Raw genomic sequence first — 20,849 nt, forward strand, 5'->3', positions numbered from 1 at the left:
AGAGAGGGAACCACATTTTATTCCATATATGTCTGAGTTATCTCTTTTTACGAGGAACATGAGTGGAATATATTCATGTATTACCTGGTTTCATAGCAAAAACAATCACTACTAGCTAATAACAAATTGACTAGATTAGAAAATAGATATTTTTAATTGATATTGTCTACAAGGCAAGTTTATTTTAATTCCTGTGATAGCAAACAAGATATACCAATTGGCATAGAGAGTACCTCTTGCTTCAGCTATCTTTGGTGGCTTCCTCCCTAGGATCGCTGGGGTCGATGCGGTTCTGCTGCAAGCGGCAATGGTAGTCAGAGGCAGCTGCTGCCAGCTAGAAGCCAAGGTTCACTCAGCATGTCTTACTGAAGCAATTAGTCTCCTCTTTTATCTTCTAAGGAGACTGGATTTACACAGGGCACATATCTATGGCTATATTTGTATGATGGAGCACTCAACTCCTTTCTCACATGCATATTGTTTTTTATGTTTTCTTGTAAATTCTTGCAAATTTATATTTTTCAAGGGCAGGGCAAAATCTATTTTTGTTTGCAATCATACCAACTATAGAAATAAGGCTTAAAAGTAAGTATTTTATTATGATAAACTTAGATTTAATACATATTTTAAAATAGTATTTAAAAATAAATCAGGGATTTGAGGCCTAGGATACTGTGATGTAAATAAGTATTCTCTGCAAGTATTTTAGCTACAAAGAAACATTTCTACATTTTGATTTGAGCCTCTACTATGTCAATCATTCTAACTCTGAGTTACAAATTTATAAAATTGTAAAACTGAGCAAAGATAAATTCTGTAAGGAAAATATAATAGGTAGATGTCCCTATATTGTAACATTTTTTTTCAGGATAAATGAATGAAACATACTTATTACTGCAAAGTAAGTGATGTTTAGGCAAACTCCAGGTACAAACTCTTACGTATGATAAAATAGCCTAAGGAAATGTTTGCAAGTCATTTAAATTAACAAGGGACATTTTAAAGGTCTGGGGGTAGGGTGTGGGGACACTGTCAGCAGCTCAAGAGGATCCTCTAAAAGAAAGCTGTATTTCCTGGGCTTTCAAATAGGCTAAACAAAATACATTCTTGTTTAGAGGATGCACTAGAGGAACGCCACTATTAATTATGCAAACATGTTTTTGATGGGTAAAAGAATTTGAGAATGACTCAGCAAGAGATTTCAAAACCAAATACTTCTACCTGCTTATTGAACATGTTCTTTCCAGATCTGCTCTCTTTTCTATGACCTGTGGTTAGAAGTTTGAGATTTATGAAAGGGAGGCTCCCTCACTTTAGTGGCTTTCTGAGAAAGCCCCAGTTTTGCCAGGAACATGGAATCAGTCAGTTCTACCCAGCCCTCCCATCCTTTTACTCTTAGTTTAAGTTGGAAATAATTGATACCTCTTCAACTTTAGCCTCTAATTTTTCTTTAACAAACATAAAACCTAGTCAGATCCCCTAACCAAACACTGGGTCTACCTGTCAAAGGTTTGTGTGTTTGTGTGTGTGTGTGTGTGTGTGTGTGTGTGTGTGTGTGTGTGTATGTATGTACGTGTGGATGTGTATGGTTGCCTTCATATTTCCCTCTAGATGAAACTGTATGTTGACAGTAACTCAGAAAAGGGGGAGACACTTAGAAGTCAAACTAAGATGTAAAGGCAACAGAATATTTTTTACAAGTCACTGCTAAAGTGACAGTTCAAGACTTAGTTGGAAAAGAGAAGGCTCCCAATCATGAGTCCTTTAAATTTGGGGGAGGAGAAGTCCTCTCACCTATTTTGGAAACTACTTGCAGATGTAGGGAAACCTCTGAATTGCTCACAACAGGGGTTTTGCAGAGATTTCCTCTGATTTTTTTTCCTCCCCAATTTCCCACAGCCTGTGTTTGTCCTGCGTCTGCTAGGCTGACATGTGGTTTACCTCGCTAATCCTGCTGCCAGGTTTTACACACTCTCCTCCGAAGTAAAACAACTGAAGCCAGAGGATACTGAGTAACTCTGGGCATGGGCGCCAGAGCTGTCACAGAAAATTTGCTTCCCAAGCGTTCCTTCCAACTTCTCTTCCTGAGCCCGCGTGAGCCACAGCGCAGCCCTTGGCGAGGTCTTCGCGTTTCCTGCTGCTGCAATCTGTAACTGGATTTTGGAATTTTTTTAAACTGCAGTTCTGAGGATCTTAGTTCGTAGCACAACTTTGTTGGTTGGGGGACTTTGAAAGCAGTTTCCTTACCTCGGTCGCGGGGGCCCAGACACTTTTCCTCCCCTCCGGGCAGCACCGAGGCGAAGGCAGCAAAGGGGAGTCGCAAGCTCCTTGTGTATTGAGGGGGAGAGGAGGTTTGAGCCGAGTTGTCACCATCCCTCGCCCACCCCCGGTCTGGCGTTCTCGGTTGGCACGTACATCATCTATTAACTACTGTTCCTGGACGCAGTGCATGATATATTCATTTTTATCTTTAGTAAATTATAAATGGAATTCTCGGCGCGCTCGTGTCTGTCTGCTCGTGTAGGGCTACCGAAAGGAGGCGGAGAGGAGGCTGTGGCCCGGATCCTGACCCTGATTGTATGAATAAGTAAGCAGGATGAAAGTGATTGGGTTGGATGCTGCGAAGATTTTTTTTCTTTTTCTTTTCTTTTCTTTTCTTTTTTTTTTTTTTTTAAAGTTAGGAAGAGGGTAAAAAGACAGCCGGGGTGGGGGGGGGGGGGAGAAGGCAAACAGTGCATCCCCAAATCCTCCCACTTTCGCCCTTCTCGCAGCCAGTTGCCGTGCTGCTTCTGCGGCTTTTAAGGTCTGGCGGCGCAGGGATGTCTGCCCCCCACCCGCGACCGCGGTCCCCACTTTCAGCTCAGACGCGCTGATGTGCAGAAGGGTCTCGTCCTCCCAGGGCGGCGCCGGGTCTTGGGTGCGGGACACTCGCGGGGCCTGAGCCCGGGGACCTGGGAGCCTGAGCCCGGGAGCCTGAGCCTGGGGCAGCCGAGCCGTTGAGCCGCAGGAAGGACGGCCGCGGGGAGGCAGCCTGGCCGCGCGCCCGCCCGGACCCGCTCCGTACCTGCCCCCGCCCGCCACCTAGCCCGCGCCGGGGGACAGGCCGCCCAGCCCTCTCTCGGCCCGACGGCGCCCCATGTCCCCAGACACCTGAGCGCCGGCCGCGCCGAGGAGCCTCCCACGAGGACAGCCACCGGTGCCCTTCCTCGCGAGGAAGATGGGGCTGGAGACGCTTTCCCTGGGGATGCTCGCGTGGCTGGTGGCCACGGGGGCTGTCCTCTGCGCGGAGCTGGGGGTCTGCGCCGGCCTCGACTATGACTACACTTTCGGTGGCAACGGAGAGGAAGAGGCGGAGGCGCTGGACTACAAGGATCCGTGGCAAAGCCGGTGAGTGCCCTCTCGGGGCGAGACAGCGGGGGCGCGGCTGGCGCTGGGAGGGCGCCGGGTCTCACCTGTCTCCTTCCCACCCCTTCCCCACCCCGAGGGGCCGCGCCGCCTCCTTTGCCGCAGCTCTGCGCCGGCGGGACCGGGTGCCAAGCTCTGTCTCCGAGTTTGGGGACCTCCTGGAGTTCCTACACCCCATCCCCCACCCCCGCCCCGGCGCGGCATGACGAGCCGCAGACGCAGCAGCCAGGGCTGAGTCCAGCGCCCGCGGCCCGGCGCTTCTCTGGCGGCGCCGCCCTGGTGCCGGGCGCCCGCTATCCCGCTCTCGGGCGGGTGGACTTCACGTCGGGACACCTTCGCCCCCTCTCGGCCAGGGTCCTGTGTGCGTCCCAGGCGACAAGGGGATGGCGATGTCCTCCAAAGCTCCCCCGCTGAATGGATTCAGCGCATTTGCCCATTTCAAGAAACCCTAAAAACAATTCCAAGTTGCCGTCCCATTCAAACTCGTTTCTCGCCCTCACACCCTGTTTGCACCCTTAGACCTGCGGTGGGACCGAGACGCCCCGCCCGGCCCTTCTCCCGCCGCCTGAGGTCAGAGTCACACGCTCTGGCCCCGGGCCCTGTTCCACTTAGGTGAGGCCAAGGTGAACCTGGGTCGGTGGACCCACCATTCATGGGTGACCCACCCATTCATGGGTGGACCCATCATTTCCTCGTGATGCGAGGAAAGTGATCACGAGGGTCCTGGGGCCGATTAGGTTGAGTGTCTGTAAGCAGAAGGCACGTTCTGCCGCATCTCAAGAGGAAGGGAGGGCAAAATCCCCAAAGTAGCTTTGCCGCTCGATTCTGTGCGGATGGTCTGCCTGCGATGTCTTCCTTTCCTTAGCTAGGTAAACCTCTTTTGACCTCTCTTGGGCCTGAAGTTAGGAAAGATGTACGCAAATGAAGGAAAATGCTGGAAATTCCCTTGTTAACTTGTACCTTTGATGGCACATTGTTCTGACAAGGAGGGTATGTTTGTGACAGGGAGCATATGTGTTCGCGTTATCAGATCTTTCCTGGTGCACTCTTACTGCGCGTACTTCTTCAAAACTTGGAGTAGCTTAGCAGAAACACGTCAGTCTGGAATTCAGAATTCTGATTTAATTCAATTTTGCTTATAAGTTTCCTCATCACCTTTAACACTCAGTCTATCCCACCGGAAGTTTCCTAGGCCTTCCTTGATAGTTTAGAGGACAAGACACCTTTCTGCTGTGGTTGGGCAGCCAGAACTCAGTATACAACTCCCTTAAACCTACTTTTTATTGAGAAATTTGTTTTGAATAATGTTTGCAACTGGGTGAAAATTGAGGGTTTTCTTGTTTTAGGAAAGGTAGAAATGAAGTATATTATTTCTAAAGATTGTCTACGAAAACACCTATTCTGATGCTCGGTTGTGTGAAAGATTCAGCCAGCTACCAATATAAGAAAATCAGGGCTTATCTATACATTGATCCGATTTCAGGAAAATAAATGTAGTTTTCTATACACATTAAAGTAAAAGCTTATGCTTTAAAAAATCATTAACTTCAAATATGCATATCTTATAAGAAGTATCAAAAGTTAGCTAATTCATTTTCAGAAGTTATGTTGTTTCAGGCTTATCTTAACATTAGAAATTGTATAGAAGAAGGTTCTGTGAACATGTGTATTTTTCTATTTAAGAGTACAATTTTACGATTTAGTTGTACCATGTGTATTGAAACACACCTCAAGCATAAATGTCTATTTTCCTCAGCACATAAACATCCAGGCAAGATAAAAACAACAACAACAACAACAACCTTAAGAGCATTTACTTTTATTTTTTCCTTTTACTACTGGTTTATTTATTTTACTTATTTACTGTTTTTTGGTTTATTTTTGAACAGGGCTGTTGAGGATAAAACAGCAATAAAACCAAATTTGTATGGATTATTATTCTAATCTTATTTCTTCCCAATTTTTGAGTACAAGAGGCAAACCTGTACATGTGTGTAATGAAAGAGATATAAGAATGGCCCAAGTGGAAGACTGAGAAGTATGGCCAAAATCTGAGATCACTTTTAAATGATCAACCCTGCTTTTTTAACTTAGTGAAATGAAAGGCTTTAATTTACCATCTTGGCTAAAGAGTAGCAAAATCTTAGTCCCTCTTTTTGGCACTGTATAAGACAAATAAAAGTAATAACAGGGAAAAATTAAATAGTGCATTGAAATCCCAAACAAGAGTCAAAAAAGGTCACTAAATAAGAAAGATGAAGACAGATATGTGAAAGATAGCCAAAAAGCAAGAGGGGGTGTTCTCCAGACTCCAGGATACCTTTGATCTGCCCTTCCCCAAGAGCAGAGTGGAGGGCATGGCCCACTGAATAAGGTGCCCTTCTCTAACAGGGGTCCTAAGGTTCCTGAAACTATATGGTGGCTTGATGTCATAGTGACTAGCATAGCTTTATGGTTTCAGAGCACTTTGAGTACATTATTTCAGCTCAATGCACAGCCCAAATAGTGGAATTTGTTAATGTTACCATTACCCAGATGGGAAAACAGTTGCTCCATGAGCTCAAACCCATTTGTTAACGTTACCCAGAACTTGATTCCAAGTCTCCTTGCTCAAAGTCTGCTTGTATTAAACAATTACACTGTATTCTTAGCTGGCGTTTTGGAGGACTTCCTTGAAATGCAAACAACAGAAATTTGTCCAGGTTTATCTGAGTCTAAACTAATAGAAGTGCAGTTACTTTCATTAACTGATATGAATGAAATGACTAAGAACATAATTTCATCTTTTCTAAATACAGTGAGAATATAAAGCCCTTGAGGACAGAGATCATAACTGATTTTTAATGTTTATCACAGGGATGGATTAACATTGTTAGATATCTGGAAAGTTCTCAATACTTTCTCATATCTATAGGCTATTAATATTGATCTTCATCCCTCATTTACATCTCATTCTAACCAAGATCAAATGTTACCCAAGGAGAAATATTACTTGTTAAAATTATGCCATCCTTAATATATTTGTGAAATAATATAACTTGTATGCCTTTCAAAACTCTGATTTGAAGTTCATGAAACTATAGGATAGAAAGGAAGAATTTGTGTTAATTTAACTTTGCTTTAGAAAGAAATTTTTGATATAAATAGAAGTAGATAAGTCAGTGTAGCACAGCCTCAAATGTAATTTGTATAGCCAAATCCATTAGGACAGAAAAGAGGTAATTCATCTCTATATATAAACAGACACAAAGATGCAGATAATTCAAAGGAATGTCTGTCTTGCACATTAAGGTGTCAGCACAATACATAGTCATCTGAATTTGCAATCAGATTTCTCTTACTTTCTCTAGTTCAAAAGGGTCCTGAGGGATACTGAGAAGCTGATGCTGCAGGAGGTCATTCCAGAACAGAGACTGAGGTGTCCTGTTTCATTGCTGTACTGTACCAGTAGATGTTAATCTGCGTATCTGTGAATATCTGTGAAGAGCTTGGGCAAATTCAGTGTGCAAATTAATCTCTCAGATTTGTCTATAGATTACCTGGAAAAGCAGATACCTGATAAAACAACTCTGTGTTCTCTCCCTACTCCCTACCCGCTTCCTTCCTCCCTCCCTCCCTCCCTCCCCAAACCTTCCTCCCTTCTTTTCTCTTTTTGTATTTAAGAGGGTATCAGGAAAGCACAGGCAATTGGAAATATAATATCTAAAGAGGAAGAATGAATAAATTAGAATTTTGAATGATGAGTAGAGGCTGATAAGGGTATCTTTATCCTCTTAAACAAGTGTGAAAACTCTGAAAAAAGACTTCCCTACCTTTAATCTTCTGAGTAAATGGTTTATTTTTCTTGAAAAAAATCCAAGCATGATTAAAGGTCAGTGACTTGCAAGGTTAAATCTGTCTTTAGAGTGGCAATATGCAAGCTTGTTTATATAGAAATAGGCTTTTGGTATCCTAAAGGATTATTCTTCCTGCTTTTCTTTATAACCAGTGTCCTAATGTCCTAGTATACTAATTCTTGGGGAAATTTTCATAAATTTATAATCTCTCAGTAAGATCTTATCATTTTTTGGTTCTCAGTGTTGTACTTTCTAGCTTCATTGGCAGCCTCCCAGGTATGGCATTTTAGAATTTGATGTTTAACCCTATGTCTACTTTATTCCATCATAATATTAAATATCCAAACATATATTTATTGCCTGGCACCTTTTTAGGTTGCCAAACCCTCATGTTAAAAATGTGTTTCATAGAGCTGCTTCTCTTAGCTAGTCTCTTCTGTTTTAGTTTTCATTCCTCAGATCTTGATTTTTTTTTTCTCCTCCTGCCTCTAGTGCCAAATCAGAAGTGGTCAAAATACAGTTTTTTGCAAAAGGGATGGATAAGAATTCTGTAGAGTTGAATTCTAGTCATCATTTGCCAATAGTAATTCTTTAGCCCTTGTCCTGAGGGCCTACATTGATTTTGTTTGGTCCGCCAATGGCAGTTACTGATATTAGTTAGGAATAAGATAAGATTTGTTTTTTTTTTAAATATATCCTCTCAGTCTAAGATGGCTCTAAAGCTCCTTTTTGTTTGCTTGTTTACACAGTCTCCTGAGATCTTCCCACTTTTTTGTCTCTGAAGAGGGTAGTCTGCTTTACAAATTCAAATTTAACTGGCATCCCTTCTGTGAGGTAGTTCCTGTAATAATTCATGGAACTTTTATGGTTTCCCTTCAAGTAGGTGCTCTTGAGCCCTCCTTTCTCTGTTTAGGCCTCCTTAACCCACAGCGGAACAGTTAAAGTGGGTAAGAGCTAGTGAAGGCTTTTTGAGAAAGTTAATATATAATTCCACAACTTTTCCTCTTGCCCTCATGATGGCTCACTTTTCTACAAAAGTCTAATATATACCATATATAGTTTCTTCTACAGAAAACATATTTTCTTCCCCCATTGTGTATGTATGAATCTGATTTTTGTACATGTTAGCAAGTTTCCCTGATTTAAAATTTAGACTCACTTGTTTGTAGTTACCACTATATTCTTTGTAAACCTTAAGAATATTAGTCACATTAATGATCCTTTAGGCCTCTCAATCAGTGAGTGTACTGGACAGGGGTTACCCTTCAATGTTCCTAGAACTCAGGTAGATAGTATCAGATGCTAGTGATTTACTATCATTAACTTTTTTTCTTTTTAGACTGTTATCTATTTTTTCTAATAGTATATTAGTACCATCTGCTTAAAATGTTTAAAACTAGGACCTTCCCTAAGCTTTTCTAACAATGCTTGGAAAAGATAGAGGCAAATAATCCATTTAAAATGCAACCTTGCACATCCTGCTGGGACCATCTTGTGTCTGGGGAGGTGGGGGAAGGGAGCTCTGCTGCTCCCCCAAACTGTAAGGAAGGCCCCCGCCCACAGCATTTTGAGCCCACAGTGAGGCCTGGGCTAGGCCAGGGCTCAGGTGCCTGGTCAGATTCCTGGGGATATGAGATTTCCTCTACTAGGGGAATTTTGAGGACTCTTACAGCTCTTTTATATTCCAAGATCTGGAATTAATCATGGACTTATCCTTCCTAAATTAAGGTGTAGAGAGTTTTCTCCCCAACCCTGGATACAATAGAATGATTTAGCAATGTGGCTTCGGTGGTTTATTTCCTTTAGTTATCTATTGAAGAATGCTACGAGAGGAGGAACATTAAAAATATAATTTTAACTCAAAGCTATGAAACAAATTGCATAGAATGTGTTCTTTCTCAGAAATCAGAAGTGGGGGCTCCTTGCTTATTTATTTAGTTCTTGACAACATCAGCCCTGAAAGTGGGATATTGACTATTAAATTTTGAGACATTGTGGGCTGGCTAATGGAATGCTTGCTTTGTCAGCTCCTTACAAAATGTGTACTAATCCTGTCAAGCTGCATTTGTATTAAGAAGTATCGTAAATTAGGTGTTAATTGAAATTCAGAAAGTGAACCAATGAGGTGTTTGTCTTAATCAGCTCTCCTCCTGCAACTTACATTTATAGTTCAACCTAAAATATTTGCTATTGACCATATTAAAAAAAACACAAAACTTCTCAAATGATAATAGTTCCAAAAAGTTGAAAGCATGGTCAGAAGTGTTTCTAAATATACTACTTTTCCCAAAACGAAATCTAATTTTATGTATTAATATGCTACTAAAGCATTCATCTCAATGTTTGAAAATGACATTTCAACAATTTCTAACACACTGCCCCATTTTACAAATCAGGGAGTCATTACGGAGGTGGAGACACAAACCATGTATTTACTATCAATGTCTTCTGTGTTGATGAACTTCCTATTGATGACACTTAATTTGTGTGATGAGGGAGGAGGATGTGGAATAGTTTTTGTATTCCTTACATTTCTCACTTTTGTTAAATTTCAGCACATGGATTGTGTGCCACGGGGGCACCTCGAATGGCCCCTAGTCTGGTGGTTGATATCAGCAGGTTCAGAGTTCTCTTTCACCATGAGTGGATTTGGAGTGTTTATTAAGATAATCCTGGCCCTTGTGCAGCATTGGAACCACCTTGACCTTAGTTCAGTCAATTGACTATCCTGAAAGGATGGAGCTCCATTCCTCTACCCTGATCTTTCTGATCCAAATGCCTAGTAGTTGAAGTTTATGGTTTTGTGTTTTGTACTCAGATTTTTGTGTTATTAAGTATCCCTCACTGCATAAAAGTTAAATACCAGGGAAGAGCATCATGCAGAACTAGAAAAGAGCCAAATGGAGAAATTTCCAGAGAATAAATCCTTGGACTCCATATACCTCACATATCTAGGAATTGCCTTCATGACTCATGTCAAAGTAACATAGCTCATATTTTTACATTGTAAAAAGTCTCGTGTCTTCACCATACCCCTAACAATTAACATTATTGTTAACCCATTTGGACACACGAGGAAACTGAAACTCAGAAGGATCCAGTGTCTGGTCTGCCATCCCAGTTGATAAACAATGAGAACTTGACCCCAGGTTTGGTATGTGATGCCTCTCTTTTTATGAATCTCCTTTGCTGGCTCTCCAGTCAGTACAAATGTATTAAGACTGGCAATTGAAGTGATGGTATTTGTGCCATGTGCATTCATCCACTGTGATTTTCTTTAGTGAGGGTACATCTTGCCTTCAACGTTCTTGCATTTTATAAGCCATATACTGTACTGTCAGAGTAAGGCCAATACTTACTTTCAATTGTATGGAATATTGGGCAGGCCCTACTCCCTTTCAAGAGGGTATTTCCTAAGTGTGGAGTCACAAATGAAATACCTCAACTATGTGTAAGACAAATGAAAATGAATACAACTAATTCTAATAGAGATATATTTGAGTGCAAAGTAGTCTAGGGGAGAAACTGCTATTTGTTGCCCCAAGTATATAAATTGTGACAGAAAGGCTCTCCATGTTGTTTAAGGTGGGGGTTGAATTGGATTCGAGTAGAATTCAGTCATTAGTGTCTCGTTCCTGGCAGAGGCCCTGGCGTTTTATGTGGTACCCATTAAATTGTTTCACATTTTAGATTGCTCTCTGAGTATTCATTGAATTCCTGCTTATGAGCCCATAAAGAGTGTGAAGAACATCCTTTCAAATGCAGGCTGTTCAGGAAAGTGGTTTACAGTGTACATTATATATGTAAATGATGTGTGAATGCCTTTGAGAAAACAAATATGCTGTAAGAAAGTACTTAAATAACTTTATCTTTTCAATTCCAACTTGTCTAAAAGCCCTCAAGCCAAAAACTTGAAAGCTTCGACAGCTCATAGAGTTAACTAAACTTCTTGGAATTCCAGTCTGGTTTCCTAAGAGTAGGAAGTCTGGCACATTCAAAATATATACTATGTGTAATATTTACTATATTACAATTTCTTAGAAGAAAACATATTACTGTTAGCAAATTATCATGTTGTCTAGGAGGAAGATTTTCTGCTTGTACTTTTTCTCTAACAAATGATTAAGAATGAAACTGGCAAAACAGTTTTTCTAAACCTAAGAACAAGGGGAGGTTTTCCTTTCATATTTACTTTTTAGTCCCAGGAGAAGAAATAATATATATTTGGATCTCCATGAAGTGTGGCCTGCAGGCAGTCATCAGGAGAAGAATAATTAGGATATGCCACCTGGAATGGGTAACAGAAGTAATGACCTAAAAATCGGGGGTCTTGTGTTGCATTATGTTTCTATGTGCAAAGAGATTGTGAGCAGTTTGCTGGGGGAACAAGTGACCAAGAATTAAATGCAGAAAGAAGGCTCTGATTATAGGCTATACCTCCCGTGTGTCCCAGGATTTAAATGTTTATAATAAGAACAGATTTCTCGTGTATGTGAAGGTGGAATGGAGCATCATACACAAAGCTGTATGCTTCATAAACAAGTATCCTTTAATACCCCTTATTTCTGTATTGCATGGTACCTGTAGCTTAGTGCTTTATGATAACATGTGTTATGTTACCCAATGATAGAATCAGAATTTGAATCTGAAATTCTGGATTCCATGTGCTGCCATGATGTTTCTTCCTTCTTCTTCTTCTCCCTCTTCTTCTTCTTCCTCTCCCTCTCACCTTCCTCCTCCTCCTTCTTTTTCTTCTTCTTTTGGTATGAGGGCTTTTTTTCAACTTGGGGATGGCTTAAAAAATCATTTTCTTGGGCCTCCGTGGTGGCGCAGTGGTTGGGAGTCCGCCTCCTGATGCAGGGGACACAGGTTCGTGCCCTGGTCCAGGAGGATCCCACATGCCGCGGAGCGGCTGGGCCCGTGAGCCATGACCGCTGAGCCTGCGCGTCCGGAGCCTGTGCTCCGCAACGGGAGAGGCCACAGCAGGCCTGCGTACCGCAAAAAAAAAAAAAAAAGAAAAGAAAAAGTACGTGGTTACCTTTTTCTTTGTTTACAAATTAGGAGAAGCAAAAGCAAATGATAAAACAGATGAAATGAATATCTAGGTTTTTTTACTTACACTATTCTACCGTGGTTTCAAAAAGCAAATGTAAGTTTTTCTTTCTTTACATAACTCTAAGTGGGTAGTGGTATGTCAATTGGAAAACAAACTGGACTGGTAGTTAAGAAATGTAATTTCTGCTATTGGTTCTGCTGTTGTATTTTCATGTAACCTTGGGGACGTCCCTTGATTTTTCTTTGCCTTAGTCTCTGAGACTTAGAAATCTCTAAGCCTGTTCAAGTCCCAAAGTTTTCAGAATCCTGGTTTCTCTGACATCAGAACAAGAGCTCTTCTGATGTGGTACCAAGAAATCTCAGGGCCAGTGACTCACACTGTCCACTCAGAGGAAAGGGAAGATTTTACACCTCTTCAGTGGTCAGTCTTGATAAAGCCTGAGGTTTCTCATGGTTCCAACCAAATCATGACAGCCACCAGGTTGCAGCTGCAATAGGTTGTGCAGTTCCTTGACTTGACTTTGCCAAAATTGGCCTTGAAACCAATTTATGCATAATTTCCCACTGCTCTTTTCCAACCTCAGTCCATCAGTAAAAATCTGCCAGAGTAGTGACAAGTTATGTGGGCATCACATATGTGCTTATCAGAGCATGTTAGTCTCACAACAGCATCAGAATTGAGTGTTGTTCAGTCAGATTTGTATGTTGGATGAGCACAACATGGCCAGTGGATGGAAAAAATCCAATTCTTTCAAGTTTGATATCAATATTCATAATGGAAAGAACAAGAAATCTAGGCAAGGAAATTGCAGGAAAGTTTTTCTGGCTCTAAGCATTTTTACTAAATACACGACATATTAAAAGACACATTACATTAATCACTTATATCTATCCTTGAAAACGTTCTTCCACTTGGCACAAGAGCATCATGCTAATTATCTTCATAAAATTCAACTTCTCAGACCTCCAGTTTACTGAATTGTCTAGTTAGGGACTACTCTTTTCATCATAAGTTAACTTATGTATATATATTTTTTAATGAAGGGTCTCAATTCTCAACCAAGTCTTTACCAAAGGAAGTTTTCATTCTTGAGCTTTTATAATAGTAAAGAACGAACTCCAATAGAAATTAATAGCATGAATCTAGGTAATGTAGTTTAAAGAGCACTGGATATTGTGCCAGGAGACCTAGGTGTAAGTCTTGACTCTTCTGTGTTTAATTACATTATCTTGGTCTACTTACTGAACATTTCTGAACCTAAATTCTCTCATTTGTAACAAGGGAGTAGTGATACTTAGTCCATAAAACATGTAAGGGTAAAATGCATAAGGTCTTGGTAAACTGTGATGCACCGTACAGATGCAAATTAACACAACCAGTATTTTGCAACAGATATGTTTCAGGAAGATGCTTGAAACAAATAAGGTGTGTTCCCTTATAGTAAGGATTTCAGTATCTGCCAGAAAAAAAGCAACATGTGTTTCAATTATCAATATGAATGTGTAATAAACAAAATACTGTGGTAACACAGAGGAAGGAATTCATTAATTATATTTGGAATAGAGAAGGCTTGTAAGGGAAGGTGGCATTTGAACCGAATCTTGAAGTCTTGTAGTATTTTTCCTGGAGAAAATGTGGTGTAAAACTTTAGAATCAAATAACTAAATAAAAATTGAAGTTGTGAAGATTCATGGACTTTTATGAAAGGACAATAAGTGGTAAATAATCTAATGTGGGTAGGGTATGTTAGGGTTTGTGCTTTGGCAAGAAATGATTCTGTTATGTGCAATGTAAAGGATCTTAAATGCCTAACTAAGGGGTGTGAATGTGATCCCCTTGGCAGTGGGATGGGGACTTACTGGAGTTTTGAAGCAGGTCATTGGCTTGATAACAGCCAGATTTTTTTAAAGATAAGTGAGGATGTGAAGGATGGTCAGATATAGTTGCTGTAGGAAGTAAGGAGCAAGTGGGAGGAGGGAAACATGCTGGAGTAAGAGTAGAGGGAAGTGTTGATGAGTGCTTTCATATGTACTGTGTCAGCAGTTGTAGAAAAGAGGGGTTCTATTTAAAAGACCAGTCAACAACTGGATAGCCTTGGGGTGGAGGTCGAGAGATAAAGAAAAGGAAGAGTTCAAGATGATGTCTTCGTGGCTGCCTACGTGAGTGGCGTGAGAAACTGGTACAGATGAGCCACGTAACAAACAGGATAAAAAACGCATTTGTGTTTTGTAAAGCAAGTAAGTTTGGATCTCTTTGAGTTGCACAAAATTTTTGATGTTTGTTATGCAGGTCTTGGCCTGCTGTTGTTCTTTAGGAGTAGATTGGTTATATCTGGGCTTTTGTATTCTGTATTAACTTTGAAATCAACTCATCATGTCCCACTGTTTGGATTTAGATGAGAATTGCATTGAATCTATGGGTTACTTTACAGAGAATTATTTTTATGATATTGAGTCTTCTAATCCATGGGTATGGTATATATCTGCATGTTTAGGCATGTTCTTTAATACTCTTAATACTTTTATCTCTAAAGTTTCTTTCTTCATGTTTGATAGACTTATTCACATATATTTTCTACTTTTGATGACATTTTGATATACAATTTTATAAAATTTCTCTTTTAAGTCATTTGCTGCTCTTGTGTAGAAATGTATTAGATTTTTGATGTAGTTAATTTTTATCCAAAATCTTTTCCAGTCTCTTATAAATTTTAATAATTTATCTGTATATTTTTCACATAGGTAATCAAATCATCTGAAATAAAAGTGTAGCTTTGTTTCTTCACTTACAATTCCTGTGCTTTTAGTTTAATTTAATTTATCTTACCTTATGTGCTGATAGTCTTCCAGTGTTACATAGAAGTGATAACTGAGACCTAGTTTACTCTGTTCCCAGTTTTAAAGAGAATGCTTTCAATTATTCATCAATTATGCTACTTGGGATCTTTTTAAAAAATAGGTACTTTTTGTCAGATTAAGGATTTCTGCCTTTCCTGAGATGATGTAATTATCCTCATTTCACCTTTTAATGTGGTAAATTAGAATAATTGATCTACTAATATTAACCCACTTTGTATTTCTGAGATGAACCCAATTTGATCACAAGCTATCATTCTTTTTATATCCCTATATTCAATTTGTTGATATTTAGTTTGGAATTTTTGTTTTATGGTCAGTAGTTAAACTGGCCTGAAACTTTTCTTCTTCTATTGTTCTTGTTAGGTTTTAATGTCAAGGTATGTTTGCCTTATAAACACTCTGGAACAGTTTGTGGAAGATTGGAATTATTTGTTCCTTTTAATGTATTGAAAGAGTTTCTCTTTGTTTCTGTTGGGTGTCTGGGAGTACTAACAATTCAGGACAAGTTTAAACTAAATTTTCTGCTTAAGTTTATTGGACTACCATGGTAATATAAATTTATAATGCAAAGCTACTTTGGGGGTGATTTTTGCTTATGAGATTTCAGAGGATATTAGCTCTTCTCCATTCTACTTAGGTTCAAGCTTTCAGAAAATCAGTTTTTGTGAACTCACCTGGGGTGCTATGAGTCCCAAATTTGGGAGTCCCAGATTTTTGAGAGCTTATTCTATTACTCTTTTCAGCTTGGGTGGACCTTGGACCGTGTCTTCTGTCCTCTGAGCCCTGCTTGACAACAAAGTTCAGTAGCCATGCCAACCAAGCTTGGCACATGCCCTCAGTTGAGGGGTGGCTTTATTTAGTCTTCTGCTTATCTGTCTGGATTCCCTCCTTCGCTCAGCCATGAAAATGTTTTACTCATGTTGTCATACATTCAGGGAGATTTTTAAAAGTATTTTATCTAGCATTTTTAGTTATGTAGGAAGCTCAGCCCCATAGTACCTAGTTTGTCATTTTGGCAGAAACAGCAGTCTTTAAAAGGGACTTTAAAAGTTAAAAAGAACTTTAAAATATTAAACATCATCAGGACATTTCCTTCTAGATCTTAAAAATTATGATGATTAAATGGATTTATTTAAAAACTCATTTATCATTGTTTATTAAATATAACCATAGGTCTTCTATAAGAATATACCATATGTCTACTTTGGTTAATTGGTAATTTCATAATGATCGAGGCACCATTTGTCTTACCTGACCTTTCAGGATAGCTATGCACAAGAACTCCAGAAGTTTCATGAATTTTGTGTGACGACTTCATTGTAAATGTAAACATTTGTTTTGTTTTGTTTTTGCTGTACGCGGGCCTCTCACTGTTGTGGCCTCTCCTGTTGCAGAGCACAGGCTCCAGACGCGCAGGCTCAGCGGCCATGGCTCACGGGCCCAGCCGATCCGCGGCATGTGGGATCTTCCCGGACCGGGGCACGAGCCCGTGTCCTCTACATCGGCAGGCGGACTCTCAACCTCTGCGCCACCAGGGAAGCGCAATGTAAACATTTTTATACCCTTCACTTGAAAGGATTCAATTCAGATTTCACAGGGGAAGAACATCCATGTGTAAGTCAAACTAGCCATTGTGATTTGCAAGGGAAAGATGCACTGCTTGAATGAAGCAGTGTACAAGTTGTCTGCACTGCCTTGCTGCCTTTAGGCAAATTTGATTACTCTAATCTTGCAGGATTATGCTTTTCTTAAACTTTCCAGTGAGGTAGATTGGGAATCTGTTTCTACATCTTTTGATATTTAATGTATCTGTTTTACCAATTTTGAAAAAATAGAGAAGCAACCCACCATCATTTGATATCTTCAATTTTTAAAAAAATTAATAAAGCTTTTTATTTAAAATAAGAATAACTTCTTTGGGGCTTTCCTGGTGGCGCTAGTGGTTGAGAGTCCGCCTGCCGATCTAGGGGACACGGGTTCGTGCCCCGGTCCGGGAGGATCCCACATGCCGCAGAGCGGCTGGGCCCATGAGCCATGACCGTTGAGCCTGCACGTCCGGAGCCTGTGCAAGAGTAACTTCTTTAACCTCTTCTCATATGACTATTCAAAGCTTTAATAATACAATTTTAACCTCAATTGACATTTACTCATTCAAACTTTCCTGTATTGACTTTTTAGTTACAGGATCTCAAATGAAATCTTATTAAGTCATAGAAATGTAGCTCTGAATGTACTTTTAGAGGTTATAACCTCAAACTCCTCATATTAGAGACACTGTAATATTTTGAAGTCCTAACCAATCCCAGTTATCATGCTTAACCTATTTTGGAGGAGATTATGCAAATCGATGAAGTTGGTGGTGGTGACTTGTGTATATGAAAAGAGGTAGATTAGAAAGATCACTGCCATACACTGTGTCATTCACTGATTCGTTATTGTTTCCTGAAAATATGCCGTTAATGATTGCTTTGAAGTAAGCACTGCTCTTTCTATGCCTCTTTTCTTTTAACACAAATACTCTTTTGCTGGGTAAATGTTAAGTCATTAACATGAAAATCATTAATGTGAAAGATCAGACCTGTTTCATAAACATACTAGGAACACAGAAAATAAGAAGGTGGAGAAAGCAGCTCTGAGGACAACCCTAGCCTACTTTACCACTTTGCTTTTGGGTAGCTCCTAGTTTGGGTACTCCAATGACTCTCTTGCCGTTTAAATTTTTGCATTCCTTATATTGGTGCCTCTACGTTATGCTCAGTCATTCTTAGTCAGCCTTGATCTGGGTTGTGGTTATAGAGATTTTTCTTCTCTAAAAGAAAGTTTTAGAGATTTCATCTTTAAGACGGTAGCCGTTTCCCTCAACTTCATTCTTTCTTTTAACTCCAAATTGTATTTGTCATTTTAAGTCATTAGTGAGCATGTAAGCTAGTACTGAGTTTTTGAGCGAGACTATCACTTGATAGTCTTATAAACTTCCATAGAATGAAAATAAGTTTTAAAGTGCTTTTTTAGTAGGTTTTCTAAATGAGTGTTCACTACTTAAATAAAATTTGATCCAAATTTAATGATAATATTTCTTGATGTGGGACTGACTAAAATCTTGCTAAATTCAAGCTGTGTAAATTTCTGCTTCTGGACAGGATGGAGTAACATGGACCAGATTATCCCTGTGCCTAAAACTGTACAAAATATAAGGAACAATAGTTCCCAAGACATTGGGGATCAGGCAACAAAGGAGAGTGGTCGTTGGGAAATAGGAAATAAATGAGGTGAGCCCTATGACTGCCCCAGCTTACTATGTATACAACAGGGTTGGAGAATCCAGGCAGAGACCAGAAGTTTCCCTGTTGAGGAGATGGAGCTGGGAGTCCAGAATCCAAAGCAGCTAGAGTTTATGAGGCAAAGTACCAGAGAGGAGAGAGCTGCATGGAGAAAATTTTGGAGACCTGCAGAGAATTCCCAGCAATGTCCAACCTGAATACTCAGCAGACTAGTGATTAGTGCACACATGTAAAAAGACTACCCAATACTCAGGAAATAACTACCCAAAAGGATAAGAGGTAAACATCCTTGGAGCTCACACAGAGCTGGTAAGAATGCTCTGTTGTCACCCAGGAGAGTGGAAAATCTTATAATTTACTGGACATCAGATAGAATCTGAGAAGAGTTTTTCTGCAGTATTGGGAATAGCTCTAGCCTAAACACTGCTCTGGTCCTACCTAACAAAGCTTGAAAAAAAGATCAGAAAAGATCCAAGTAATTTAACTGCTTCCCAGAATAAAACTCAAGAGTATTTATAGGAATATAAAGATATCCAGCAACCAACAAGTTAAAATTCAATCAGCATTGCTTCTGGCATCAAATCAGTGTTGCAGCATTGTTTTAAGAGGCAAAAAAAGAAAAAAAATATGGAAACAATGAGAATGTCTAACATTAGGAAAATGGTTGACTAAAATATGTTCTATCCTTAGTAAAAAATAAAATGAAGATATTGAAAAGAATTAGTTAAAGCATATATGTGTTGATTCAGCTCTCTAAATCAACACATATATGCTTTAACTAATTCTCTATATTCATGAGTTAATGAATGAAAAATAAAAGCAAGCTTCAAAAAAACCCACAAAAAGTGTATATTTTGTCTATATATTGTTTACATATGAAAAATAGAAAAAGGTATGGAAGAACACATACCAGGTTGTTAATATTTGTTACCTGAGGAAATGGAATAGGCATAGGGTGTAGAGACTATATAATTTTTTCTTTCATAAAATTGAATTGTTTTATTTGTAAGATAAGCATAAAGTACTTTGTAATTTTTCAAGCCTTAAAATATTTAATAGGAAAAATTAATGACAAAGACTATGTAGGGATATTAAATATTTTTATAATACAAAATGACAGTATGGAAATATTAGTTGACTATATGCTTTCAGTACAACTGTAAAAATGGGATAAGCATGTAAAAGATAAAGGCTAGTAAGAACTTAAGAGTTTTTTTTTTAAGGAATGCTAGATTTATGTATACTTCCCCCCTTTGTTATGTCTGAATGTTTGTGAGCAATAATAATTATAGTTCTATTATGTAAAGTATGTAAAATATAGATGGAAGTGGATGAAGTGTAAATGAGAAAACAAAAATGAAAGTTATTAGCATGGAAAGCTTATAAATCATTTTGCTTTTTCAATTTCCCCAAACTTTATGTAATGTTGTAATGTATTTATAATAAAGTAACTCAAAATCCAACTGGGCTTGCAAAGAACTACAAAAATATAATTCACAATGAGGAGGAAAATCAGTCAAATAAAAGTGTCTCAGAAATGATACAGATGATGGAACTAGTAAACAAAGACATTAAACTAAATATTATAATGTTATTTCATATGTTCAATAAGCTAGAAGAAAGATTTAAAAAATAATTTTTAGACATGAAGAATATTAAAAAGGACCCAAATCAAATTTCTAGAAATGAAATATCCAACATGTGAAATTTACAATATACTGAATGGTATTACCAACAGATTGTACGTCACAGGAGAAAAGATTAGTAAACTTGAACACAATACAAGAAACTATGCAAGATGGAGCACAAAGAGAAGAGACTTTAAAGCACAATAGAGTATCAGTGAGCTGTGGGACAATGTTAAGTGGCTTAGTGTGCAAGTAACTGGAGTTTCTGAAGGAGAAGAGGTAAATGGGGGTGGGGTGGGAGAGAACAAAGTCTAGAAAACTATTTGAAGAAATAATACCTGAAAATTTCTAAATCTGATGAAAACAGTAAATGTGTAAATGCAATAATCTAAATAAATCCCATGTACAAAAAGCACAAAAAAATCTGTACTATGTCACATAATATTTCTTAAATCCAGTGATAAAGAGAAGATATTAAAGAAGCGAGAGTAAAGAACACATGACAGAAGAACATACAAAGGAATTACAGTTTACCCTTGAACAACTTGGGGGTAAGGGCACTGACCCCAAACAGTTGAACATCTGAGTACTGCTATCTGTTCCTCAAAAACAAAGGAATTGATAAATGACTCACCCAAGGGAAGGAGGCTGAATCATTTTGGATAGAATCAAGACTCAAATCCTAGTTTTTTTGATTCCACATATTGTGATCTCTAATTGAACACAAACTTTCCTCGACACTTAGTTAATTTAAAGATCTGTAAAATGAAAATACAGGTACTATG

General features: G+C 39.1%; 1 protein-coding gene across 2 annotated transcripts in view; it reads left to right on the forward strand.

The window, feature by feature from the left end:
• The first annotated feature begins 3,208 nt into the window (after positions 1-3,208).
• The window catches only part of TLL1 (tolloid like 1), a 279,927-nt gene continuing 262,286 nt past the window's right edge, over positions 3,209-20,849 (forward strand). The window contains exon 1 of one of the 2 annotated variants that reach the window (XM_032632666.1): positions 3,209-3,387. In XM_032632666.1, coding sequence (XP_032488557.1) covers positions 3,315-3,387 — 73 coding nt within the window. In that variant the 5' untranslated portion in view covers positions 3,209-3,314. The remainder of the gene's footprint in view (positions 3,388-20,849) is intronic. The other variant, XM_032632665.1, reaches the window with a different exon arrangement.

The sequence above is a fragment of the Phocoena sinus genome, chromosome 5, assembly GCF_008692025.1.
Source record: "Phocoena sinus isolate mPhoSin1 chromosome 5, mPhoSin1.pri, whole genome shotgun sequence".
NCBI classification, from domain to species: Eukaryota; Metazoa; Chordata; class Mammalia; order Artiodactyla; family Phocoenidae; genus Phocoena; species Phocoena sinus.